This window comes from Natator depressus, chromosome 8 (genome assembly GCF_965152275.1).
Source record: "Natator depressus isolate rNatDep1 chromosome 8, rNatDep2.hap1, whole genome shotgun sequence".
Classification (NCBI taxonomy): Eukaryota; Metazoa; Chordata; order Testudines; family Cheloniidae; genus Natator; species Natator depressus.
Genome location: NC_134241.1, coordinates 96,530,652 through 96,558,444, shown reverse-complemented (window position 1 = coordinate 96,558,444; position 27,793 = coordinate 96,530,652). Strand labels below are relative to the sequence as shown.

General features: G+C 44.7%; 1 protein-coding gene across 3 annotated transcripts in view; it reads left to right on the top strand.

Moving 5' to 3' along the window:
* The first annotated feature begins 4,360 nt into the window (after positions 1-4,360).
* The window catches only part of OSBPL9 (oxysterol binding protein like 9), a 134,082-nt gene continuing 110,649 nt past the window's right edge, over positions 4,361-27,793 (top strand). For all 3 annotated transcript variants that reach the window (XM_074961748.1, XM_074961746.1, XM_074961747.1), the window contains exons 1-2: positions 4,361-4,595; positions 18,173-18,223. In XM_074961748.1, coding sequence (XP_074817849.1) covers positions 4,485-4,595; positions 18,173-18,223 — 162 coding nt within the window. In that variant the 5' untranslated portion in view covers positions 4,361-4,484. The remainder of the gene's footprint in view (positions 4,596-18,172; positions 18,224-27,793) is intronic.

Sequence of the window (27,793 nt, the reverse complement as noted above, 5' to 3'; positions counted from 1 at the left end):
GGTGATCTTCTGGTCCATGAAGAAAGTGCCTGCTTGCAGCTTCCTGAACAGGGCAGTGTTCCGAAAGATGCATACATCATGCACCTTTCTAGACCACCTGTGTTAATGTCCATGAAATGCCCACGCTGATCCACAAGTGCCTGGAGAACCATAGAGAAATATTCCTTCCGATTAATGTACTCAATGGCTAAGTGGTCTCATGCTAGAATTGGAATACGTGTGCCATCTATCGCCCCTCCACAGTTAGGGAAGCCCATTTGTGCAAAGCCATCCACAACGTCTAGCACGTTGCCCAGAATCACAGTCTTTCGGAGCAGGATATGATTAATGGCCCTGCACACTTCTGTCAACCAAGTCGAACGGTCGATAAGGGGCAGAGGGTCCCAGGGGGTAGTCAGGGGACAGGGAGCAGGGGGCGGTTTGGTTGGATGGGTGGGGGGCCATCAGGAGACAGGGAACATGGAGGTTGGATGGGAGTGGGGTCCCGGGGGGGGCGGTTAGGGGTGGGGGGTCCCGGGAGGTGGCGGTCAGGGGACAAGGAGCAGTGGGGGTTGGATGGGTCAGGAGTTCTGAGGGGGGCAGTCAGGGGGCGGGAAGTGGGAGGGGGTGGATGGGGGCAGAGCTCAGGCTGTTTGGAGAAGCACAGCCTTCCCTACTTGGCACTCCATACAATTTTGGAACCCTGATGTGGCTGTCAGGCCAAAAAGTTTGCCCACCCCTGTGATAGTGTGAACGCACAACAGCGGTTTCCCTTCAGCGCTCTCTGAGCAACGCTGAAACTGCGGGTGCTATAACGCTGCCAGTGTAGACATACCCTTAAATAGAGCTGAGCACTCAGTAGAGAGAGGAGGATTCTGTAGGGAGGAACAAGGGGAGTTATGCTTTGGGAAGAGGCTGAGCAACCCACAAGTAGCACAGTGGCTTCTATGTGGAAACCCTGAGCTAGGGCCTACAAGGGCAAAACAAATTGATGTTGGGTCCAGAAGGGGTAAAGAACTCTTTGTTTGTGAAGTCAAGCCTAGGAGTGGTAAAGGATCTCTTATTCAGAGCTGAACCCTACAAGGGGACTGAATGAGTGTTTGACCTGGCCAGAGGGTTGAGCCACAGAAGACCCACTGAGGGAGTCTGGGGAAGAGACCAGCTGAGTGGTCACTATGACTGAGAAAGTGGTTACCAGAGGAGATGCATGAGGCAAAATCACTTGGAATGCCATGTCCAGGCACGAGGGGGTAACCTAAAAGTGAGAACATCAATTTATAGGTACACATTAAATTGGCTTCAATATAACTGTAAATTGGGGTGTGTTTCCAGCGGGATCCTACAGGGATTGGTCCTTGGTCCTATGCTATTTAACACTTTCATCAATGACCTGGAAGAAAACAAAAAATCATTGTGGATAAAAAGTTTGCAGATGACAAAAATTGGGGTAGTGGTAAATAATGAAGGGGACAGGTTGCTAATATGGAGAGATCTGGATTGCTTGGTGAACTGAGCAAAAGCAAACATTATACATTTTAATAGGGCTAAACGTATACAGTTAGGAATGAAGAACATAGGCCATACTTACAGGACAGGAGACTCTAATTTGGGAAGCAGTGACTGAAAAAGATGTTGGGGTTATGGTAGATAATCAACTCAACAGAAGCTCCAAGTGCAAATCTGCAGCTAAAAGGGCTAATGGGATCCTTAGATGCATAAACAAGGGAATCTTGAGTAGAAGTAGACTGGTTATTTTACCTCTGTATTCAGTATTGGTACGACTGCTACAGGAATACTGTGTCCAGTTCTGGTGTCCACAACTCAAGAATGATGGTGATAAATTGCAGAGGGTTCAGAGAAGAGCCACAAGAATGATTAAAGGGTTGAAAACATGCCTTTTTGTGATAGACTCAAGGAGCTCAATCTATTGATTTTATCAAAGAGGAAGAGAAGGGGTGACTTGATCACAGTCTATGTGGCTCTAGTGGAGAAAGCTAGAAGCTGAAGCTAGATAAATTTAGATTGGATATCAATGATGGAAAGTCCACCACAACCCTCGGTAAATTGTTCCAATGGTTAATTACTCTCACTGTTAAAAATGTATACCTTATTTCCAATCTTGATTTCAAAGTTATGTTTCTAAAAGCTATGGTCTAGGAATTATTTTGGGGACATTCTATTTTATCTGTATTACAGAGGAGGTCAGACTAAATGATTACAGTGGTCCATTCTGGCCTTGGAACCTGAATTTCAGGCTCCATCAAACCAAGAGGAAGTGCAAATCAGGGCTTTGGAGCTGTGCTCTGGCTCCGCTCCAGCTCCAGGGAAAAACCTGCAACTCCACTGCTCCGGAGCTGCTCCGGGCTCCAGCTCCAGGCTCTGCTCCAAAGCCCTGGTGCAAATTCCACAGTGGAGGATACCTCTCTGAGAATGTGCTGCCTCCAGCCCTCTCACAATGAAACAAGACAGATGTTCACTTGAGCTCTTTGGAAGGTCTCAATTGCTGTCATATGACACAGTGAAACAAATGATCTGAGACAACCAGGATCCAAACCAATGAAATGTTTACATGATAAAACTAGAGTTTTGACACTGTGTAATGTTTTATTTTGCTTATGTTGGTATAATCTATATGCAACAATTCTGCATTTAGAGATACTAAAGCAGTAAACAGACTTTAGTGGAGACATGTACAGCTAAAAAAAAATTGTTACAACCGACAGAAAATTCTGCAAGATTGAACTACCTGTACATCATCACAACAGTACTTGTAAGACTGTGTGTAAGGGCACCATCTGGTGCCTACCAGAAATATTACAGCAAACTCCTTAAATTGCAGTTGGAAAAAAAGTAGCAACTACTGTGAGATTTTAGAGCAGTCAGATGTGAAATGGCAGGATAAGTTACAAATAGGAAAGTAATTGTTCTCTGCTAAGGTCAAAGATGAATGTTTTTGCATTACAGAGAAGAGTATTAATGAAGCCTGATTCTCCTTTCTCAACACTGTAAATCAGGAGTAATTCCCCTGTAGTCATTAGAACTACTCTGACATAAAAGTGGTGTGAGAAGTGCGGGTGGATGACTAAACTCAACCAGTTTTCTGGTCTGAGACCTTAGACCAAGTGCAGCCCTTGTGTAATGTAAATACCAGTTCCAGCAGGATCAGGGTAGTGAGTAGCTTATACCAGGGTTCAACCGGGCCCACCGTCTGGGAAATGTACAAGAGGAAGTAGGTACAAAAGGAACCTGAAGGGAAAGTTTTGCACAACGAATGTAAATGAAACTTGATGGAGATTGGTAGTGCATGCAGTGCCACATCTGTAAACTACACCAGTGAGTACAGAATCAGAAAGGGGCTAGTGGGCCCCGCAGTATTCGAGGCACTAGGTGCCAGCAGAATGCTGTAGGAACGCATGTGGCACCCTGCCCACACTCCCCACCTCTGGCCCTGTCCCTCATCCATGGCTAGGATGGCATTCAGCTCTCACCCCCTGCAGCCTTGGCCCAAGCCCTGCATTCACAGCTCATGCCCATTGTCCCCAGCTGCACACTTGCCCCTCCCACTCTGAAGCCCCTACACTCACACCTCCCTCTAGCCTCGAAATTGGCCCCACCGCCCAGCAGTGGTGCTGGAAGGAACAATTTTTGTGGTGGGGGTGCTGAAGGCAGAAACCATGCACTTGGGTTACTACTACTTCAAGACAGGGGGAGCAACCCCAGTGCCAGGACCTATGCTGCCCAGCACGCCGGCCTTCATACATGCTTCAGCCTTCATGCCCTGCCGGCTGCCCCCCACTCAGCTCTGACTCCCCGCCGCACCCAGCCCTGGTGCACAGTGCCCACGCTGGCTCCTCCAGCACCTGAGTCATTGCTGGGCAACCTGCCGCCCTCTACAAGCCCCAGCCCGGCCTGGGAGAGTGAGGCGCCCGGCCCCGCCTGAGGAGCCAGGCCCTGCCCTGAACCCCGCTCCCGGGGGAAGAGACTGGCGCCGCGCACTGCTCTAGGCCGGGTCCCGCGCTTGGGAGCAGAGCCGCTGCCCGCCCAGAGGGAGGAGCCAGAGCCAGACCTCGCCCCCTTGCCGACCTCACAGCCTCCCGGGGTGAGGAGCCAGGGCATGGCTCCACCCCCTGACCTGAGCCTCACCCTCTTTTTTCTCGCCACTTCCTGTGAGCTGCCGAATCCTTCCGCTCTATTTCCCCAGCTCGCGCCGAGGCGTTTCGTCCCTGACCCCTCCCCTTGCCGCGTGCTCAGGCAAAGGTCTCTCTCTCTCTCTCCCTCCGCCCCCCACCGCGTGTTTTGTTCGCGGCTTAGCCCCGCCCCCCGCTGCGTGGACAAGCCCCGCCCCTGACTGTTTCTCTTGTCTCCTGACTGCCCCTCCCCTCCGTTTGTTTAGTCCCCGGTCCCTTCTTCCCTCCCGCGGCGTGCCCGGCCCCAGCCCGCTCGCAGTGCCGTCTCCTCCATCCTCGCCCAGCCTCCGGCTTTGTGGTGCCGGGCTGGCTCCCAAGATGGCGTCCATCATGGAGGGGCCGCTGAGCAAGTGGACCAACGTGATGAAGGGCTGGCAGTACCGCTGGTTCGTGCTGGACTATAACGCGGGGCTGCTTTCCTACTACACGGTGAGGTGCCGGGTGGGCCGAGCTCGGGAGGGAGGTGGGGGGGGGATAGTGGGCTTTGGGGGGGGGGTCACTGGGCGGCCAATGGGGAGGGAGGAGACGGTGGTGGTAGCCAATCGGGAGGGCCCTGTGAAAGATTTATAGACGGGGGGCGAGAAGCGTTTTTCTTGTTGGCAGCCGCTTGCAGGGATGCGGGCGGGGGGGTTGCCTCGCAAGGGCGTTGGGTAGCGCCCCCAGTGTCTGACGCGCTGTTCTCGGTCCGCCTGTTCCCCAGCGTAGAGGGGCGCTGCTAACCCGTCGCTGGGCCCGGTGGCCGGAGGGGGTGGGCCCGGCGTGCGAAAGGTGTTGGGATCCTTCCCTGTGAAGGCAGGCGCCGGGCTCCCCGTGACTTGAATTGGGGTGGGGGGTGCTCACTGCTGACCGGCAGGCCCCGGCTGCCCAGAGCACTCGGTGGGAGGTGCTGCCCGCGCTCCGCGCTCCTGTCCCCAGCTCCCAGCGGCTGTGCCCTACCGCGAGGGGCTGGCCCTTCCTCCGTGACTCGGCGTCTCTCTGGAGAATGGGGCGTTTTACCTTCCTCGCGTGTGCTGCGCGGCTGAGTTTCCACGCATCTGTGAAGCACTTTGCTCTTCTGTAGCCCCCTTTCTCCAGGGATCTCAGAGTAGCACTAGTGTCAACCCCATGCCAAGAACGCGTGACCCCCTTTCAGGCTCTTACCTTGCTGATTGACTAGATTTCTAGCTGCCACTTGTGGAGTACAAAAAAACGTTTATGTAACCAGTACATTAAAAAAACGGTGAATTTGGGGAGGGTGGGATAATAGAGTTTTTTTTTTTTTAAAATAAGTGGTTGTTTATCTGTTCTCCCCCCTCCCCCCACTTTACCTTTAGTGAACGAAGCGATCTATCACTTAAATTTGTTGGATTACTTATTCTGTAAAAGTCATGGTGGAATACTGTCCCCCTCACTGATATCTCAGATTTGCTTAGTGTACAAAGAGAAAGGTGGCTTTTCTAACTCCCAACTTGGCTTTCGCAGGGTTGCCATCAGAAAGTCAAACCATGCTTTCTGGCTCATGCATTTTCACCAGAAATAAAGGTTAAAACATCAATAAATATTGGTCTAATACAGTGGTCCACAGCCTTTCTGTTGCAATAGCATATTCATGTTCCCAGAAGTGTGTGGCGGGCGCTGGACGACCTCATGCCAAAATGCTGCTGAGAAGCGGTGTCATCGAGAAGTGCTGCTGCTGAAATGGCGCCGAAAAGCGGTGGCATTTCAGTGGCTGGTTGTTCGGCGGCTCTGTTCCTTGCTGGTAGGTCATCCGGCAGAAGCGCTCCCTTGTCAGTAGGTGGGCGCACGTAAATGTCCTGGCGCGCGTCATGGCGGGGACCACTGGTCTAATAGATCCATCACTTTATGCCAATGTTCAGTTCTATTGGCATTCTCTTTTTTCCCCCCGGTAATGTTAGTGTTTTAAAATTAAAATTTAATTCTACAAAATCCAGCTACTTATATATGCTATTTCAACTGCATTTTCTGTACTTCGTAGTAGTCTGGTTTGATGACTTTTAAAATCACCCTTAAAGCTGAATCCAAAATGCAAGGTACAGTAAATTGCTGTTTGTCACACTCAAATTAAAAAGAACAGGAGTATTTGTGGCACCTTAGAGACTAACAAATTTATTTGAGAATAAGCTTTCATGGGCTACAGCCCACTTCATCGGATGCATAGAATGGAACATATAGTAAGAAGATATATATATATATATATATACACACACATACATACAGAGAACATGAAAAGGTGGAAGTAGCCATACCAACTGTAAGAGGCTAATAAATTAAGATGAGCTATAATCAGCAGGAGAAAAAAACTTTCGTAGTGATAATCAAGATGGCCCATTTAGACAGTTGACAAGAAGGTCTGAGGATTGTTAACATGGGGAAGTAGATTCAGTATGTGTAATGACCCAGCCACTCCCAGGTTCTGTTCAAACCCAAGTTAATGGTATCTAGTTTGCATATTCAAGCTCAGCAGTTTCTCACTGGAGTCTGTTTTTGAAGCTTTTCTGTTGCAAAATTGCCACCCTTAAATCTTTTACTGGGTGGCCAGAGAGGTTGAAGTGTTCTCGTACCGGTTTTTGAATGTTAGATTTGTGTCCATTTATTCTTTTGCATAGAGACTGTCTGGTTTGGCCGATGTATATGGCAGAGGGGCATTGTTGGCACATAATGGCATATATCACATTGGTAGATGTGCAGATGAACGAGCCTCTGATGGCGTGGCTAATGTGATTATGTCCTATGATGGTGTCACTTGAATAAATATGTGGACAGAGTTGGCATCGGGCTTAGTTGCAAGGATAGGTTCCTGGGTTAGTGTTTTTGTTGTGTGGTTGCTGGAGAGTATTTGCTTCAGGGTGGGTGGCTGTCTGTAAGCGAGGACTGGTCTGTCTCCCAAGATCTGTGAGAGTGAGGGATCGTCCTTCAGGATAGATTGTAGATGCTTGATGATGCGCTGGAGAGGTTTTAGTTGGGGGCTGAAGGTGACTGCTAGTGGCGTTCTGTTACTTTCTTTGTTGGGCCTGTCTTGAAGTAGGTGACTTCTGGGTGCTCTTTTGGCTTTGTCAATCTGTTTTTTCACTTCAGCAGGTGGGTATTGTAGTTTTAAGAATGCTTGATAGAGATCTTATAGGTGTTTGTCTCTGTTTGAGGGATTGGAGCAAATGTGGTTGTATCTTAGAGCTTGACTGTAGACAATGGATCGTGTGGTGTGTCCTGGATGGAAGCTGGAGGCATGTGGGTAAGTATAGCGGTCAGTAGGTTTCCGGTATAGGGTGGTGTTTATGTGACCATCGGTTATTAGCACAATAGTGTCCAGGAAGTGGATTGGTCTAGGCTGAGGTTGATGGTGGGATGGAAATTGTTGAAATCATGGTGGAATTCCTCAAGTGCTTTTTTTTCCATGGGTCCAGATGATGAAGATGTCATCAATGTAGCGCAAGTACAGTAGGGGCGTTAGGGGACGAGAGCTAAGGAAGCATTGTTCTAAGTCAGCCATAAAAATGTTGGCATACTGTGGGGCCATGCGGGTACCCATAGCAGTGCCACTGACTTGAAGGTATATATTGTCCCCAAATGTGAAATAGTTGTGGGTGAGGACAAAGGCACAAAGGTCAGCCACGAGGTTTGCCGTGACATTATCGGGGATACTGTTCCTGATAGCTTGTAGTCCATCTTTGTGTGGAATGTTGGTGTAGAGGGCTTCTGCATCCATAGTGGCTAGGTTGGTGTTTTCAGGAAGATCACCGATGGATTGTAGTTTCCTCAGGAAGTCAGTGGTGTCTTGAAGATAGTTGGGAGTGCTGGTAGCGTAGGGCCTGAGGAGAGAGTCCACACAGCCAGACGATCCTGCTGTTTGGGTGCCAATGCCTGAGATGATAGAGCATCCAGGATTTCCAGGTTTATGGATCTTGGATAGCAAACAGAATACCCCTGGTCGGGGTTGTAGGCATGTGTCTGTACAGATCTGTGTGCTTTTTCAGGGAGTTTCTTGAGCAGATGGTGTAGTTTCTTTTGGTATTCCTCAGTGGGATCAGAGAATAATGGACTGTAGAATGTGGAGTTAGAGAGCTGCATTGCAGCCTCTTGTTCATATTCCAACTTATTCATGATGACAACAGCACCTCCTTTGTCAGCCTTTTTGATTATGATGTCAGAGTTGTTTCTGAGGCTGTTGATGGTGTTGTGTTCAGCACGGCTGAGGTTATAGGGCAAGTGATGCTGCTTTTCCACTATTTCAGCCCATGCACGTTGATGGAACTTGGTATGCCTACTTCCACCTTTTCATGTTCTCTGTGTGTGTGTGTGTGTATATATATATATATGTATATATCTTCTTGCTATATGTTTCATTCTGTGCATCCAATGAAGTGGGCTGTAGCCCACAAAAGCTTATGCTCAAATAAATTTGTTAGTCTCTAAGGTGCCACAAGTACTCCTGTTCTTTTTTTGCGGTTACAGACTAACACAGCTGCCACTGTGAAACACTCAGATTAGTTCATGTAATAGTTTAGTCTAAACATTTTAGGTTTTGGGTATCGCTGTACTAAATGAAATTAATGTTTTAGCAGTGTAATGAAAACTGACAGTCAGATGGGCATAGTTACTCAGACCTCTAAAAACCATAATAAGTAGGTGAGATTGTAAACTAATTTTTATAAATGAATCTGTGTGTGTGACACTGATTTTTAGAGGATTACAGAAGTTCTGCACCTGATTAATTCTTATTCCAAATACCACTCCCTAAAATTGAAGCCAGTTCAAAATGGTATAATTTAAATATTATTTGTGTATATCTTTCATGAACCCATCAGCAACACTCCTTTCCTGTGGCAGACGTAATTAGACAATAGCCTTTCATAGTGACTGAAGGGCCAGACAGGATGTCAGCAGCATATGTCAATGTAGTTATATATGAAAATACACTTTTCATGTGTTCATTAAGTAAAATTCAGTAGCTTCCAGTAGGTTTACAATCCTATCATCACTAATTGGTTACAGATGTATTCATATTTTGAATTGGCAATGAATTCAGGCATAGTGGGAGTGTGAAACAATTACTAGAAACTATCAGATTTTACTTAATGTAACACATGCAAAAAATCCACACTTTCTTCTGGAATCTGTTAATAGCAAAATGCAGGTGAAATTTGGCAGATGGAGGAAAGGAAGCAGTATTTGCTTTTAAAACTTTTCTTCCCCCGCCCAGCCCTCTTTTGTATGGTTTTAGCTAGCTACAATCTTGACCATCCCCACCCCTTGTATTTTGTCATGTGGACCTATTGTACCCCAGGGATATGGTTCCTACAGAACCTGAGCGCAGAGGTATTGTTGAATAGGAGGTGAGTGTTTCACAGCAGGAATCTAGCAATGCCACACTTCTGTAAAAATTGGGGCAAAATAGATTTTTTTGCTTTTGGGACAAAATTTCTTCTGTATTTCCACTCTAAATGAGCAGAAAGCATTAACTGCTAATTGCCAAATAATTGTTTATTTAGAGAAACTAGTTGTGCATAATTGAAAGTGCTGTTTGTTGGAGAAGCAAATCTAGGTGAAGTTTCAGAGTAGCAGCCATGTTAGTCTGTATTCACAAAAAGAAAAGGATTACTAGTGGCACCTTAGAGAAGAACCAATTTATTTGAGCATAAGCTTTCGTGAGCTACAGGTGAAGTGCCCAAGCTTTTGTGTGGTTATATGAGCCTGAGGAGGCAAAACTGCAGACCGGATGAAGAATATTGACCTATTGCATATGAAGCCTCTGAAACTAGACATGTAGCTAGAGTCCCCTTACATAGAAAAACCTGTAATTGTCAGCTCAAATACAACTTTGGCTCCTTAAGACAGTTTCTTAAGTAAATCTCAGAAGTCCCAGCTTAGCAGGAAAACAAAACTGCTTTATACCCCTTTAAAGGTCACTGCATTCCATTCTCAGATGACATAATGAACTCTCCCTCTGCTGGTAATAAACTCAAAGTTTTGTTTTCACTGCCTGCGACCTCTTAGAGAATGAGTTTAATAAATGGACAAACTCATACGTGATTAACAATGTGCAAGATTAAGAAGCAAGTAGTATTTTAAAATCTGATCCAAGTAATGTAAATGCAAAAAGAATTAAAGATGGTGAATGTTTTAACATTTTTTGCACTTAAGTCTGTGAATAAAATAGTATTTGAAACCAGTATTTTGTATGTCACACTTTGTTATACTTGAATTGTAAATCTTCAAAAATGCATATAAACTAGTGATGTGTGCCCTCCAAAATCCAGAGCAGGAACATATATTTCTGGGGTCTTTGGGTATCTTTATTAATAAACTTTAGGGAGGGACCCACTCTCATATTCTCTTCCTAGGCCCCCAAATAGCTTTGCTTGTCCTTGTTGGTTGTCTTGTGTGTGGTATGTACTACCCTAAAGAACATTTCCTTTTTAAGATTTACAGATGTCTTTTCTGGTGTTTCCTTTAACAGTGATACATCATTTTTCCACTTTAAAATAATGGTATCTTTTGTAAATAATTTTTATTAAAGAAAAGGTGATGGAAATGTTTAGTGTCTCCTGACATCTAAATCTCTAGTAGTTCTCATATATATTAACTGTCTAATAGTTCCTGATCATTAGCAGAACATGATAAAATCCACTGTTCATGCTCTTAGGCATTGTCCACACTAGGGGGGAAAATGTTTTCTTACCACACGTTAGTTAATGTGGCAACTAAAACGCAGTAGAAAGCTAGTGAAAGACAAACTGCCTTGTTTTCACTAGGATTCTACCTCTGTTTGCTACCAATTGTTAGCTAACATGGTAAGAAAACACTTTTTGTAGTGTGGCTGCACTCATCTTCAACTTATCTAGATCAGGATTTCAAGATGAGGTGTTGGCATGTTAGCTAACACATGCCAAGTGGTCTATTATAGACTGTGTTGTCTTACACATCTTTAAATCTTAAACTAGAACAAAGCTTTAAAGTTCAGTCACAAACATCATTCCATGTTTATTCAGCCTTCTGTGTTGATCTTTTCAGCTTATCTGTCATGTCTTGTTTCCAAATTGATGTTTTCGACACTTTCCAAAAGGGTTACTTTAGATTTTGGACAGTTTTACAGAGTTTTCTTGCTGCGGAAAGAAAACGTACCTTACAAATTTCAAGCAATATGTAAATCTGTTCTCAGGGGTAATTATGCAACATACTAACATGTTCAATTGTAAGTGAGTTTATCTGCAGAAGCATTCATTATCTTAAACAAACAAACCCTGAAAATACTAGTTTAGTTTTAAATCCTAGTTTGGAATGTCTAAGGTAGTCATTCTGGGCTCTGTAGCTGCCTCCTGGGGGACTGTATCCGCCCAAATAATGGGGCAATCCTTACTTCCTGGAAACAAATGTGGTTGGGTTGCATTTTCCTGTGTTTCCTGTGCACTTAAGTCAAAATCTACTTTTAGAGACAATGGAGTAATTCCATTCTCAGATAGTTTGTATGGATTTACACAGATGTAAATCAGTGAATAATTTGGTTCAAAATTACTGTTTAAATATAAAAATTAAGAATTCTGGATTTTTTTCAAATTAGATTATTCACTTTGAGTTGTTGCTAAAAACAAACAAAACCGAACCCTAACTATTGCTGATCTTAGTTTTTGTAACTATTGTGCAAAACACAATATTGATAAAAATATGAACTTTGTGATAAGTTCTCTTTTCTATGATATATATTTTAATGACTTAGAGGCCATATACTACATATTCTCAATTAGCTGCATACCTTACCTTAGGTGCAGTTCAGGTGGATGAAGCAATTAAACTAGCTGATGGTGGTGGTCTATATGTACTGTATTTAAGTACTATGTACTTTAGGGACCCCATATGCAGAATTCCAATGGGTGCTACCTGTGGCACACAGAATTCACTCTCTGTTTTATTCCCAAATGGCTGAAATGTTTCTCTTCAGACTTCTACAAAAAAAGTTGTCTTTGGGCAAGGCTAAGATTGGAAAGCTTTTGTTCTAAAGATCGCTATTTGGAAAAGTCAAGAGTCTGAAGACCAGGACTTAGAACATAATACAACTTTAGCTGTAGCAGTTGTTGCTTTACTATGTTTGTTGCTTACACAAACAACTGAGTATGTCTGGTGACGGCATAGACAAGCTTATTTGTCTATGACTTAAAAGGGTAAGTCTTTGCTTCACAATTAACTCCAGTTTTTACCTGAGTTTTCACCCAATCCTCCCAACCATCTGCACAGAAAACCCTTGGACATGGGTTTGGAGGTGCCTTAAACCTGGGCTAGTTTACCAGCTTTTGGGAAGGTGGGAGAGGAGAGATTTATTTATAACCTGGTCTGTGCTCTAACTTGGGCTGCAACCCACTCACTTTGCTGTGAGGGCACAGGCAAAAATCAGTTGAGTGCTGATAGTCCCGTTCCACAGTTCTCCCCAAAGGATGGACAAGTTCTTCCATAACTGATTGGAAAAGAATTCTAGAGAGTCTCAGCAGAAAGAACTGTGGGATATTTCCCCTTCCCCTCCTCTCCCCTCCAACACATAGGCGCACACACGGGCAAGTGCAGAAACAGTGGTGACATAGTAATGTGGGTATGGTTTTGTTGTGGGGATGCTCACCCCTGGGCTGGGCTAAGCTGGGCTCTCTGCCAATCATACAGGTTAACTCTTCAGTGAAAACATACCCCAAGCAGTCAGTTGTTGTCTTTCTCCCCTTCCATATTCTCTCTCTCTCTCTCTAACCCCCACCTCCTTGCACATATCCAGTCTGGGTCTTCAACACTACAGAGCTCTGTGGACTCACTTAGGGGCTTGCCTACATACAGGTTTGCACTGAAATAACTGAACTTGTTTTAATTAACATTTTTTGTTTTATTGCAAATCTGCGTGGATGTTCTTATTTTGGAAAAAGTGTCTCACTTCTATTTTGCTCAGTAGTGAAGTACTTGCTGTGTGTCCTAGTGTGGACACAGCTTATATTGGCAAAACTCACTGCGTTTTTGCCAGTATAGCTTATTACAGCCCCACGAAACAAAATAATCTGTAACTGGCCAAAGTACGGTTTTGCCCAGGTACCTGTGTCTACACCAGGGGCTTTTGCTGGCACAGTTGTGAATTAAGGGATTGTACTCTTTCATATTCCTGAGTGACATACCTGAGCTGGTAAAAGTTTGAAGTGTAGACCTGGCCTGGGGCATACTTAGCAGCTGAGTATTGTACAGAAGTCTAGCTTTCTACACAGTATTTCAGCTTTCCCCAGTGAAATCAACAGTGACCCTATACATACACGTTATGTCAATTTTGAAATGGATCAAAGCATAAGTTTTGATCTTACGAAGTTGCATCTTACTAAAAATGCCAGAAATTAGCCTGATTCTGTACTACATGAGTTGCATTTTGTGCAGGTCAAAAGTAACTTAATGGAAGGCCAGCTTTACAGTATCTGTACACAGTTAGGATGTTTCTGGAAGACACTTTTGCACTCTCACTGCATGAAAAGTCTTACCTCACTGCTGGTTGTTATAAATTCTGATTGAGCTGCAGCTTAATTTATATTATACTTCTGTGTCACTACATCTGCCTCAAAATAACTACATCGTGCTTGGGAAAAAATTAGTCTCCATGTAGTGAAAATATTATTTTGGCTGGCTATAAAATTTGCATTTTTCTCAGTGAAAGAACATTGCTGCAATATGTATAAAATACAAAGAGCACCAAAAATTGACAAGGAACAAACAGGATTAACCAGCTCATAAGTAACGTAACAACATCTGCAAAAATAGTAGTGTGTTCAAAATGCTATTTAATTCTCTCTAGGAAGAAATCATTGTGGTATCTGGATTGTGGGTATATATTTCTGCTCTGTTCCATGAGGAGGGGCTCCATTTCACTGATTGTGCAACTTAAAGGTGGCTTTCTTAATAGAAGAACATTTTGGCAAGGTGTGGTAGTATCCAGATATCGACACTTCTTAATATGTTGTGAGGCATGAGGCCAAAGACCTAATGTTCTTTTTCTTAACTTAAATTTCTTGTATAGTTTTTCAATTATAAATTATTTGAATCATTGCTCTTATAAAATCTTTGATTGGAGTGGGGAGGGAATTTAGTATGCCAAATGAATTAGTGGTTACTCTGAACAACTAGATTTGCAAGAGTGGGACTTCAGTGAAAGAGAGTGAGCTACATTTGATGGACTACTACTGGAAGGAGATACTATAGTGATGAATGTGGTATAACATTCTGCATAGAACAGAATAGAAATTAATTGGTTAATATTAACTGTTGACTTGTTTTCACTGGAAATATTAATACAAATGTGTCACTTATAACATTAGAGCAGACACTAAAGGGACATGACCAACTTGAAGTAATTTTATTTTTCGTAACATAACTGTAATTGCTGTTTCTATGCCCAGTCCTGAGTCTCCCTGCTGATTTTTGGGAAATGTGATTGAAAAACCGTAAAACACTTGTTTTTCTACACAAGCAAGAGAGTATTGAGGTCGTGACCCTGCAAAGTTAAAGTTAACTACTTGCGTAAGTGTTAAGGACCTTTTCTGCAAATAGATATGCTACTTTGGAGCCCTCTAATCAGAGTCCTGGTGAAGTGAGTGAAGTTCCTTATAGCAGTGGTCACCAGCCTGTAGATCCCGATCAACTGGTCAGTCCTGGAGACTCTCCCAGTTGATCGCGATGTCCGGGGGTGTAGTGGGGCTGCTGCTAAGCCAGGCTCCCTGCAGGTCCGACGCTGCTCCTAGAAGCAGCCAGCGTGCCCCTGTGGGGGAGAGGCAGGGGTCTCCGTGTGCTGTTCCTGGCCTGCAAACACCGCCCCCGCAGCTCTCATTGGCTGGGAACTGTAGCCAATGGGAGTTGTGGGGGCAGCGCCTGCAGAGGGGGGCAGCCATGTGTTCCCTCCTCCTCCCCCCAGGGGCCACAGGGGTGTGTTGGCCCCTTCTGGGAGCGGCGGAGAGCTGGGGCAGACAGGGAGCCTCCCTTAGCCCCACTGTGCTGCTGCCCGAGGTAAGTGCCGCCTGGCAGGAGCCCACACCCCAGCCCTGAGCCCCACCCCGGAGCCAACATCCCATGCCCCCTCCTGCACTCCCAGCCCTGAGCCCCCTCCCAGAGCCTGCACCCTGAACCCTCTCCTGCACCAAGCCCTTGCTCAAGGCCTGAGCCCCCTCCCAGAGCCAGCACTCCATACCCCGTTCTGTACCACAACCCCCAGCCCTGACCCCCCTCCTGGAGGCGGCACCCCAACACTCTGCCCCAACCTGGAGCCCCCTCCTGCACCCAAAGTCCCTCCCAGAGCTTGCACCCCTCACCCTCTCCTGCACCCCAACCCTCTGTCCCAGACTCAGCCTGAGGCCAATGTAACTGGATCCATCGATTCACAAGATTTATTTTATAACAGTGACTCATACAGTTACACTTTCTTTTTTCTCCCTCCAATGTGAGGTGATCTTAAGAGGTCCCTCTTATTTATGTCATTCCCCTACTAATCAAGGGACTTGGATTGCTAGTCATGGGCTGGATGGGATTTCTGCAGCTGCTGCTGCTTGCATCCACCAGAGGGAGATAGATACAAGCTCCATAGTGCTTTCCCATCTCCTGGCCTAGAGTTTAGGATCCAAGCTCTTGGATTCCCCCAGGGCAACCTAGTCAGATGATCTCAGGCATTGTCTGTCTGCAATGCAGCATTGCTTGTGTTCTAACTTTCTGTGTCTGAGAGGGGAGTCCCTCTATGTACATTTTCAAATATAGGGGCTAACACAGCTTCTTTCAGCAGCTGATACTGTCCCTTTGCTCTATTCCCCTATCTTGTGCCTTTCTTCTTTGCCCCAAAGTGGCAGTGCTTTCAAGGAAATCTGCACAGAAAATGTATATTTAATATACATTCTAGATTAAGCATTTGTCTTTGCATAATTAACGTTGCAAACAGTCTCTTTTAAATAAACAAACCTATTTTTGCTCCCCACACTTTGGCTTGGAAACCTAGTTTGGTTTGAAAACTGCTATCTTTATTCTGATGGCAAAAGATGCTTCTCCTACGTTTGAAGAAAAGCTGTTTGACAGATTGAGTACAGGTTATAAAACAAACTAAAAACTCATCCCCACGCACCCAAAACATTGACCTGACTTGAAATTTTGACTCTAGCACTTCTTGGTCTGTCTCTAGCTCAAAAGCACTTTTAACTATCCCTTCATACTTTCTGTATAGTTAAATCTCCTTAAACTCATGCCTTGGTACTTAAAGATAGTAGGTTGTAATTTATTAGTGATTCTTGTAGTGGATGGTTTGGCGCCCAGTTCTTCTCTCATTGATGCCAGTAGGATTTCTTTGCTATTGACTTAAGGGGGAACCTAATGTATATGATGAGCATGTTGCACTATATTGCCTGGTTGCAGCTTAGAAAGAAAATAGGGCTATTTCAATAGCTGACAGCTATTGAACCTCTTACTCTGGCTCAAGTAATATATGCCTGAATTCTTGACTGGAAAGATGAGGGTTTCAGGCTTGGCTCTAAGGAGTATTAAATGAGAGGGACTGTCTCTTTGTAGCTCAGGTTGCAACCACAGCCCTGTTACAGCTCCGCCTTCCAAAAAAACTCCTTGCTTTCATAGTTCTAGGATTAATTCCTGTTGATGACTAGAATGTTCTTTGACAATTAAGTACTAAAAAAAAGAAACCTTCTGGGCATTTTTTCAAGGGTCTAATGTTTCCTCGTGCTCCCTGATCTGTCCATACTACACCACAGTATTTGAAACATAGGTAGATTTTTGTAAATGGCTTCCTTCATGAGCCAGTGCCAGGACTAGTAAAATGTTTGACATTGCCTCTATTTTAAAACTAGACATGAGTCTCTATCAATGAAATGTAGAATGGGGGGAGGGAGAGTGTGGAGACAGATATGGTAAGAGAATATTTTCATTGTTTACCTCAAACCAGACCTCCGCTCCCTGATCTGTTAATTATTCTTGCACCTGAATTCCCCATATAAATGCTCCTTGATCTATGACAGGAATATACCAGTCCCTTTTCTAGATGGGGATACTAAAGAATAAAGCTTCAATAACTTGGTTGGGAGGCAGGGTAGCCTAGTAGGTAGACATGAAAGCAAGCCATGTGGGCTCTGGTCAGGAGCCTGACGTTCAGATTGCTCTGACTCGATTACTGACATTTGGAGCGAAGGTCGACTGTGCTGCATGTGTACCTTTGCTATCTAGGGAGCTTATTTAGGGCTTCTCTATGTGGAAAATTTATACCACCATTAGCTAAGCTGTGAATTAAAGAGCTATAGTTATGCCAGTATAATTGCCTGTGTGGGCATTCTTATTCCAGGATAAGATGGCCCTTTTCCAGTTTTGCTTATGTCACTTCAGAAGCAGTTTAAGCTAAGTCAAAAAGCCATTCTTGTTTCAGGAAAAAGTGCCCACAGGGGGTTATGCTGGTATAACTATTGTGGTTTAACTATGCTGCTGTAAGTTTCCTAGGTAGACAAGCCTTTATTTTTCTACAGCCCATCTAAAAGGTGGGGCTTTTTATGATGTTAGGTGGAAGGTCGTTCGTGAGACTGTTGGGAGTGAAAGGACCATGTTATGGAGTCACTATTTTGCCTTTTCCCATATCCTCATGCTCAGTTCGACTTGCGTCTGCTCCTCTCCGCTTGGTTTAGTGGATGAGTGTATGGACCCCTTAGTCTCTTTCTTCAAGAAGTTTTATATGTGGTTTGATGTGCGCTTTATTGACTCTCTATTGTGTGACACCTATAGAAGAGCTACTGTCCTATGCCATGACATTACCTCCTAACATACTTAACACCAGAAAACAGACGGTTGTGTGTTATGGTTTCTTTCTTCCTGTGCTATATGGAGTACAACCTCTGTCATAGCGGTAGTTTTATTTCACCAGTCCATAAAACTTTACTCCAAAACGTTTTACTTCTTTCCAGATTGTCTTGAATAATTTTTTATGTGAATTCTTAGTAAGTTTATTAATCAAATTAATCTGTCCTCTCTTTCAGTCAAAGGACAAAATGATGAGAGGATCACGAAGAGGGTGTGTTAGACTCAGAGTAAGTATTTTCTCTTATGTTTCTTAACACCTTATAACGTGGGTAATGTGGTTTTACTGGATAGGGCACTGGACTGGGGACTTGAGACCTAGGTTCAGTTCCTGACTGTGCCACAGGGCTGCTGGTTCACCTTGGGCAAATCACTTGGCCCCTCCCTGGCCTCAGTTTCCCTATATGTAAAACAGGCATAACAATACTTACCTCCTTCAACAAATGCTCTGAGATCTATGGATAAAGAGCTGTATAAGAACTAGACAGTATTGTGATCCACTGACCATGTACAATGAGTAAGTCACATGCTTTTGGTTTTTACTTTTTAGATAGTTTGAGAGAGCGAGCTTAGGCCCAAAATGCCTGCTGAACTCTCAACTATATACCTAAAAATGATTTTCTCTGTCATTCTGATCTGACATGATCTCTGTAATATTGCCACTTTGTCTTTCTGCCCTTTTTTATGCCATTCAACAATACCTGCCTCTCGACAGTGCTGTTATACGTGGTGTCACAGCATCAGACAGCTATTGATCTGAGGTGGTAAACAGAAAGCTGAGCAGAAAAAAGGAGTGTGGGGGAAGGAAGAGCACAGCAGGCAAAACGAAATAATTTTCAGCTGATGGGGAGCAGTGTGAATTGAGTAGATGGGGAGACCCAGTTAGCTGCATCAGAGAATCTGAGTGTATCTGTGTTGAGGCATTTGTACTTGAAGGATTCCCTGTGCTGTGAGGCCACTGTGCTGAGGGGAACCCTCGAGCATCTGTAATTCTCTGCAGACACTGAGCTTCTCCCCTCCACCTCCCACAAGTTCTCTCCCCAACCTTCACAGTCCCAACAAGCAAAACCACTTCCCTTACCTCTCCATTTGTACTCATCCCCATCCCTCCTGGTACACCTAGTGCAAATGCAGTCATACCGTGGGGAGCTGAGGGGGAGTGAGCAGATGTGTCAGGGAAGAGTGAACAGAGATGTGAAGGAACCTGTGAAGCTATGTGGAGAGCATGGGGCAAAGGGGGTTTCGTGTTGAGGGTCTGGAGTTAGAGAAGTGGACGAAGGGGAGCTGTACTCTGACACACTGTTCCATTGTGTTGGAGCAGAGCTCTGCTCCTTGCTTCTGTTCCATTCCCTTTGTGTCTAAGATTGCAGGTGGATTCCTGAGAGCCCACTAAAGGGATTTGGGGAGTCCCAGTATCCTGATGCTCATGCAGGGAGGTCATCGGACTGAGAGAAACAACTTCAACTCCATATTTCCATGTTTAGTGTCCTGTTCGCTTTTTAATTCTAACCTTTTTAAAGGCAATATGCACTCGAACCACTCTCTGCAAAGTAAACGTCATCCTGACAAATCTTTGTCTTGAAATGCTATCCTATGTGAGAAAGGACTTATTCTCTGAAAAGCCTTTTATGCCCATCTTCTATCTTTTCTCAGCCGTGGTGGGGGTGAGTTGTAAATTTATCAGGCTATGTCTATGCTTACGGCAGCATGTAGAGTAAGTACACTGCATGCACCTGTGAGCGGGGTGGAAAAGGGGGACTATGTTGGGCCACCTTGCCTATGGTCAGTCTGTGGCGTCAGCCCCACCTAACAGTTAAGGGGGTAGAGGAATCCAGCTCCTCCGACTCCCCTGAATTCTAACTCAGGGGCCCTCTGTAAGGAAGGCACCCACTATCTGCAGTCCAGCTAACGCTCTCTCCTGTGCCTCTTCCTGCCACTCTGTACCACCTCAGAATGCATCGTGACTTGCAGTTGTTCTTTGTCATCCAGCCCACGAGCCTCAGCAGTCTAGGGAGTCTTGACTTTGTGCATCGGTTCCCTCCTGGGGATACCTGTCTGCAGTAGTCCCTCTTTAGCCATGAATACAGGCCTGTCTCTCTCTGCCCACCACCCTGCTGTGCTGAAGAGACTCCCTTTTAAACCTCTTCTCCAATTGGAGCATGCCCATCAGGCATTCTGGAGTTTGTTCCCTAGCCTATGGGCTATCTGGAAGGCATAAGGTTGTGAGGCCAAATATCACCTCATAATTTGTGGGTTTAGTGTCTTTCATGGTATTTATCCAGTGGAGGGGTGCATGATCAATTATCAGGAGGAAGGGATTTTCCTGTAGGTAATACCACGATGCTTCTATGACCCACTTCATTGCCAAGGTCTGTTTTTCTATGATTGAGTAGGCCCTCTTGTGGGAATAGTTTCTGGTCAATGTAGCATATTGGATTTTCTTCCTCATTAAAGTCTTGGGATAGCAGTGACTATCGCTCCACATCTGAAATGCCTGTGTGGAGTGTGAACAATCACATGAAGTCCGGGAGGAAGAGGACCAGTTCACTGCTCAGGCAGTCTTTCAAGATCCTGAAGGCTTTGTTACAGACCTCAGACCAGGTGATCATCTTGGGGATAGAGTTCTTCACTTGAGTGAGTGAGGGGTGCAGTTATTGTGATGAAACGGGGTATGAACTGCATATAGTAGCTAGCCAGACTCCAAAATCATCTAACTTGTTTCCTTGTCGATGGCACAGGGCAATCAGTCGAGGCCTGGACCTTTCCAATTAAAGGCCTAAGGTTGCCCCTTCTAATTGTGTATTCCAGATACATCACCTCATGAAATCCCAACCAGCACTTGGCCAGATTTGTGGTGAGGCAAGCTTCTTTGAGGCCCCTAGGACCACCAATATATGCTTGAGGTGTTTCTTCCAATCACAACTGTATAGGTCTATATTGTCTATGTAGACTGCCTCATATTGGCTGTGTGGTTGCAGGGCTGTCTCTGTCAACTGTTAGAACGTGGCTGTGGCCCCGTGAAGGCTGAAGGGCATAGTTTTGAAATAGTACAGGCTGAAAGATGTTGCAAAGGTTGTTTTCTCTTGAGATGCCTTGGTCAGATCTAAGGTTGAGATGTACTTCGTGGCCCCCAATCAGTCGTCAATATGAATATGCATCAAATGTGGATATTGCATTCATCTTCCTAAAGTTGTTGCAAAACCGAGTTGTTCCATCTGCCTTGGGCAGCAGGACATTGGGTCCCCAGCATCTCTGGGATTCCTCAACCACCCTGAGGTCCAACATTGCCTGCAGCTCCTAATGGATAGCTTCCTGCATCTTTCTGGACAGGGGATGATGACTCTCACAGACCTTTTGTCTGCGCTCGGTTGTGAGGTTGACAAAATAGATGGGTTCATCTTGGTTGTGACTAGAATGTGGAAGGTAAAGAGTGGACCATCTGCAATGTATGAGTCCATTGGGGCAGCTGAAGCCCTTCCCCCCTCAATGGAATTGTCTGGCCCTGGGATAATGGTGCATGGGGACTTAGCTCTGGATCAGGGGGTAATGGGTTTATGAATAAGCTCTTGCTGTCTTGTCAGGGCTTCAGAAGACTTGTATGATAAACCAGGGTCTCTTTGTTCTTCCCAGGTTGTCGGATCTCGTAATCCACTGCTGCTACCTGGTGTACTAGCTCAAAGGGTCCTTGCCATTAACTTTTATTCCAAGCTAGGCAGCAACAGCAATACTCTGTCTCCGGGTTGGCATTTGTGTGGATGGATGCCCCTATTATAGGCTTGTTCTTGACAATTTTGGGCCTGTAAGGGGCAAAAGTCCCTAGTGTCTTCAGCTTCTCTCAGAGCTGGAGAATGTGCTTTATTAGTGCAGTGACTCTGGGAGGAGCAAGATCTCAGGTTTACCAACTAGATGTAGAATCCCCTGGGGTTGTCTCCCATATAACAACTCGAAGGGTGAGAACCCCATAGATGCTTGTGAAACCTTGTGCACTGCAAATAGCAGGAGCAATAACAAGTGATACCTGTGGTGAGGCTCATCAGCCACAAACTTTATCATCCCTTTCATGGTCCTGTTGAAGTGTTAGATTAGTCCATCTTTTGGGGGTAGTAGACAGATGACCTGGAGATTTGATTTTTCAGTAGCTCACATATGTTTTTCATCAATTGTGACATGAAGCTCATCTCCTGGTCTGTTTCTATGGGGATCCCCACCCTCACAAAGACCATCATGAGTTCCATAGCTGTGGTCACCACATTGGTTGTGTGAAGCGGAATGGCCTCGGAGTACCACATGCTATAATCCATGATCAACAATCCTTGAGGTGCGAGGCCACTACCTGATGGCAGGCCCCCGGTGGTGCTTTTCCCTCTGGAAGCACTGTCGGTATGTCTCCGAGAAGAATGACTGCCTTGACCTTATGATAGTTTTAGGCATCCTGGTATCTAGCACCCTATAGGTTGCCTGGGCCGGCCTTGTCAGGTATGGAGTCAAGAGAATGGCCCGGTGGCCATGCTACCATGGTGGCCACAATGTTCAAATGTTACCAACAAGGTTCCGGGTCATTCTCTGGGCCTGTCTTCATCAGCCTGGCCAGGATCCCTGGCATCAGGATCACTCTAGGGCAGTGCAACTCAAAGTGGTTGTCCGTGGACCAGTGCCGGTCCGTGAGCCATCGGCTGCCGGTCTGCGTGCACATTGGGAAAAAAAAAATTGCCGGTCCCCCACATCAGATAGCTTGAGAAGCACTGCCCTAGGGGACCCTGACCCTGACCCTGGGTTAGCAGTGGCTTCTGGGGCTTGTTGTGCTGCCATCTGCTGGACCTGGTGGTGTTTCTCTTCTTGGTGCTGTGTGGTTAGCTTCCAGATGAATTGCTGCTGTTTCTGGGTGGCCAGCCATTGCAGTAATTAATTCTGTTGCTGCAGCTGGATTGCCTGTTGTTGTTGGCTCTTCACCACCTACTTCAGCAGCTTCACCACATCCATGTCACCCCTCTTCCTTCCTCACTTCTCAGTTGCCCTTCCTTATGTTCTTCAGCAGGACTAGGCCCTTATGTCATCATTCTCCATCAGTTGTGAGCCAGGTGGGGGCCCACCCAATGGTCAGAGTCTGTGGTGGCAGCCCTGCTCTGTGTCTCAAGTCTGCGGTGACAGCTATGTCTAGCTGTTAAAGGAGTAGGAGGAGCTGCCCCCCCGCCCCAGAGTTCTGATCGATGGGCTCTCTGGAGCACTGTAAGGAAGATATCCCTATCAGCAGTCAGACTAATACCCTTTGCCTCTTCCTACCACTCTGGGCATTGTGGCTTGTAGTTGTTCCTTGCAATCTGGACCATGGGCCTCAGCAGACTAGGGAGTCCTGGCTTCATGCAGCAGTCCCCTCCTGTTTGTTGTAGTCTTCCCACAGTACTGAGTGCAGGCTTGCCTCTCTCCACCCACTACCATGCTGTGCTGAACAGACTTTCTTTTAAACTCCTCCTCCAACTAGAACATACTCAGCAGGCTTGCTGTGGTGGGGCTTCTTGGGCCCAGAGTTGTTCTTGCATCCCTGTCTCTCCAGTGTGGGGTTTATCCACCTCATCACAATCCCTCTAGTGTGGGCATAACTAGCATGGTAGATGGTGAGGTACTGCTTAGGAGAGTAAAGGTATGCCAGAACCTTAAGGTATGTACCATACATGGCTGTCTGTGTTTAAGCAGTGTCTCAGATGTCTACACTCCTATTTTTAGCAATGTAGTGTCCCACTGCTTCCCCCCTGCCAGAGCCTTTCACTGCCATATGTAACCACACATCGCAGTGTGGACAGTCTGCTTTTCACTGTGGCATGTAGCTGAACATACCTTACATGATGCTGCCATAAGCTCTCCATGCAGAGGCCAGTCTCAGCAAAGCCTGCCCTCTTGTGGAACCTGTGAAGTTCTCTTCCAGCGAAGGAGTGGCAGTTGATCGCAATCTGGTTAACTTTGTAGTATCAGCTACTATTAAAAAAGCATAATAAGAACATTAACTTAGCTTGATATTTCCTAGGTTACTCTTTGGAACTTTTCTGAGTTGCCATGTTCATTGCCCTTTCATTTTTTTGAGTGTAGGTTTTTTTTAGGTCTCCTATTCCCAGTCTTTCCCTATTCAGTGTCACTTAAACTGCTGTTATGGCATATGACAGTGGTTTATAAGGAAGTCTAGAGCAGGGGGAGTGTAAATCTGAATCTTTAACAAAGATGTCCTTTATTTAAATTATTCATTAATCACTGCAGTTAAGTAGGTGTGAACAAAAACAAACAAAAGTGTTTTTAAACAGTCTGTTCAGAAATCCTTTCCACTTACTGATCAGATTTCACTCACTTGATTCTCATGGTGTTGTCACTTCACTAGTTTTCCAATTATGAGTGGTTAAGGTCAGAAAATACCCGAATTTCTAATTTGATATTAATTTGCCATGGAATACACAAAGGGCATAATTTACCTATAAGGTCTGTAATATTTGATTACAACATAGCCTTGTTAATACTGCCTTGTGAGGGAGTTGGGCACTGTTGAGACTGAAGTGTGAAGTTATTTGGCACTATTCTGACAACATTAAAGGAAAACAAAGGGGATCGTGCAGAAGTTATTAAAAGCACTGTGAAACATACATTAAAATATTGCCAGTGGTTTTTCAAACTTGCAGTTCTCCTCTTCTCCAATCCAGAACGATCTACGGAACCACAGCTGTGGAAGCTGTTCCCATATCTTTCAGAGTATAGGCTTGGAAGTGTTCAGACAACCAAATGATCTGACTGGCAAAATATCCCTTTATAATCTCATTCAAATCCAGCCGTAGACTAAACAGCCCTCATGCTGTAACATTTATTTTCTAAACTGGTCTTCATCTTGGTGGTCCTCACAGAAAATTTTTTTCTAAGGGGGTTTTATGGGTTGCTGTACCCCGAAGGGCAGCTAATCATTAAGCGGCGCCCTTACCCATTGTCTTTCTGCTTTGGCTGTAGTAGGTTTCAACGGCCTGGGCTCCTAGCTACTAACTGGTGGCATCTCCACCTGTCTGGCTAAGGTAGTCAGGAACTCTGACTAACCTGATACCATGAACATATACTCTTCTGACACCTCTGTAATGGATGAACCCACAAACAAGGTACACGTTATTTACAAGGGGAAATGAAGAGGCAGCATATAAAGGGAAATGGGCAACATCAGTAATACCATACAACCTACAAGTAACCCTGTCCCCAGGGTGATTTCCCGGGATTCGTAAGTCCAGTTTATTCCATGCTTGGGGGCTCCATAACTTAGAGGAACTTGATGAGTCGTTGCAGGCTTGAAGGCACTTTAGTGCAGTGAGGTGAAGAGGGCACTGATTTGCCCAGATGGCCAACCGCTCTGTGGCAGTAATAGGCATTTCTCACAGTAGAAAAAATCCCCATGATGTAGGGGATTTCTAAGTGTTTCTAAGTCCAGTTTCTCTCTCCCAGAGTAGTTCGGCAAACCCCTTTAAGGGTAAAATAGGCAACACCTCAGTGAGGGCTGTCGTCCTCTCGTCCCCTGTCCTTTTGGCTTAATCAGTTTTCTGTCCCTCAGGGTTCACCCAGTCACAGGACTCAATGCCGCCACCCCACCATTGACAAAGTGGACACATTACAGTCTTCTCCATCTCTCTTTTATGCAGCAATAAGCTTGATTGCCTTTTTCATCAGACCCATTAGCCCAGGTTACATTTTGATATTAACAGAACATCCACTTGGTTTTCTCGAGGAAGGAGGAGTCATTTAAAAAACATCTTTCAGTTAGCTATATTTAGTTTTATCTAAAAACAAAACTCATAGTGCATAGCCCAGTGGTTTAGAAATTCATGTGCTCCTCGTGTAGTATCTGTACTCTACTTGAGACGAGTGAACTTTTATTAATATGAACACTTCTCACCTTTTGGGTTGTGGCCCCTAGGATGGCATCAGCACTATGAAAACTAAACTGTCAAATTCTAATCAGTTTCTGTCCTGCTATTATGTTGGTTTGAGAGTCATAACATTAGTTTTATTTAAACACTGGTTTTGGGTACTGTCTCTCTAGTTTTAATGATCTCTTGAGGCCCCTTGAATTTGTAAACTGGATTGGAATCTAAAACTGTCTCCTTGATAATGCTTTTCACAAAATGATCACTCCACATCTGTCCTTTTCCTCAGAGGAAGCCATTCATAACACCTTCAAAAGATGAGCCAATGAGCTTAAATTCATAATTTTGCTAGATATTAAAAAACATGGAGTTAATAAAGACACTGGAGTTATGGCTTATTACAGCAATCTGCAACCCAGTAACCTCCCCTTTTTTTGCAAAGATAACAGACCACTTCTCTTTGAATGGTCTCTTACAGTATGTGTTAACTACTTTTGCTAAACAATCTGTTCCACCTTGTATTTAGCTGTGATGCTCTGAGGGCTTGTCTACACTTGAAATGTTATCGCAGCATAGCTGTGGTTGTGCCGCTAAAGTGCTTCAGCATAGACATTACCTATGCTGACACATTGGCGTAGGTAATTCATCTCCCTGGAAGGTGGTAACTTCCATCAACCTAGTACTATCTATGCCGGAGGTTGGCTACGCTGCTCAAGACGTGGGGATTTTTCATATCCCTGGAGGATAGGCTGACCCAGATATAACTTTTTAGTGTGGACCAGGCCCTTTTCCAGATTTGAGGAAGAGTTCTGTTTAGCTCAGAAGCCTGTCTTTTTCACCAACAGAAGTTGGTCAAATAAAAGATATTATCTCACCCACCTGGTCTCTCCCTAATATCCTCGGACCAACATGTCTTCAACAACACTGCAAACTTCAAAGTGGAAACTCAGTTTGCTGAGCTGTCAGGCAAGAGTGAACATGTTTTATGTGAATGATGTAGTGTGAGATTAACTTGCTGCAAACATGTAGGTAACCGTGATCTCTGCACATTGTTTGCTGAATGCTCCAGTGAATCCAGGTTTCACTGGCTTATTAAGTAATTTAAAACAAATAGCTGGCTTCTTCAGACTTTCAGGCAAAGGTAGTGTTGGGGTAATTCTGTCCTTGAGGTGACGGTATTTGGGCTGTACATCGAAGAAGCTTGTAAGAGCCTCTGTCTGCTTTTTCAGAATATTTTATGCACAGCTATTTCTATCAATATTGTGTGTTTCGGGAAAAGGAAAAGAGATCTCATCATACAACGTAACATTTTGTATTATCAGGTTTCATATAAGCTGTATTTCTGTTTTAGTGTTAAAATCAGATCTAATGAGTAATAGAGAAATTAAGTATAGATAGGGCAGAAAAGATGTCTTCAGTTGCTATTAAAATGAGAGAGACTGTGTGAGGCAGAAACCTAGATAGTTTCAGACTTATGTGCTGCACAGGAGAAGGCTCTTGCATGGGGTGCAATTGTAAGGAAAGGGCAGAGAGGAAGGTTATTGCTAGATGACTTGAGGAAGGAGAATAGAGGTTGGAGTAAATCCATGGATGAGTTAAAAGCCTTTTGAACTGGATGCTGAATGTACTGGAATGTTCCTTATTGTCGTCCTCTGTCAGGCATATATAATTGTTTTTCTGTGAACAAATGTGGAAATGAACACTTGAGTATATATACATTTAAAATATCTGTCTATTCCTTCTAGTAACTCAGCACATGAGAAAACAAAGGCAAAAGTTAACCACTACAGTACTAGTAGAATATACTAATGACTGACTATTAATCTTGTTTAGAGACTGAATAAGATCTCCTGAGAGAGATTTCATTTGATTATGTATTGAAAACTATTACTGTTTCATACATGATAGTGTTAACGATATTCA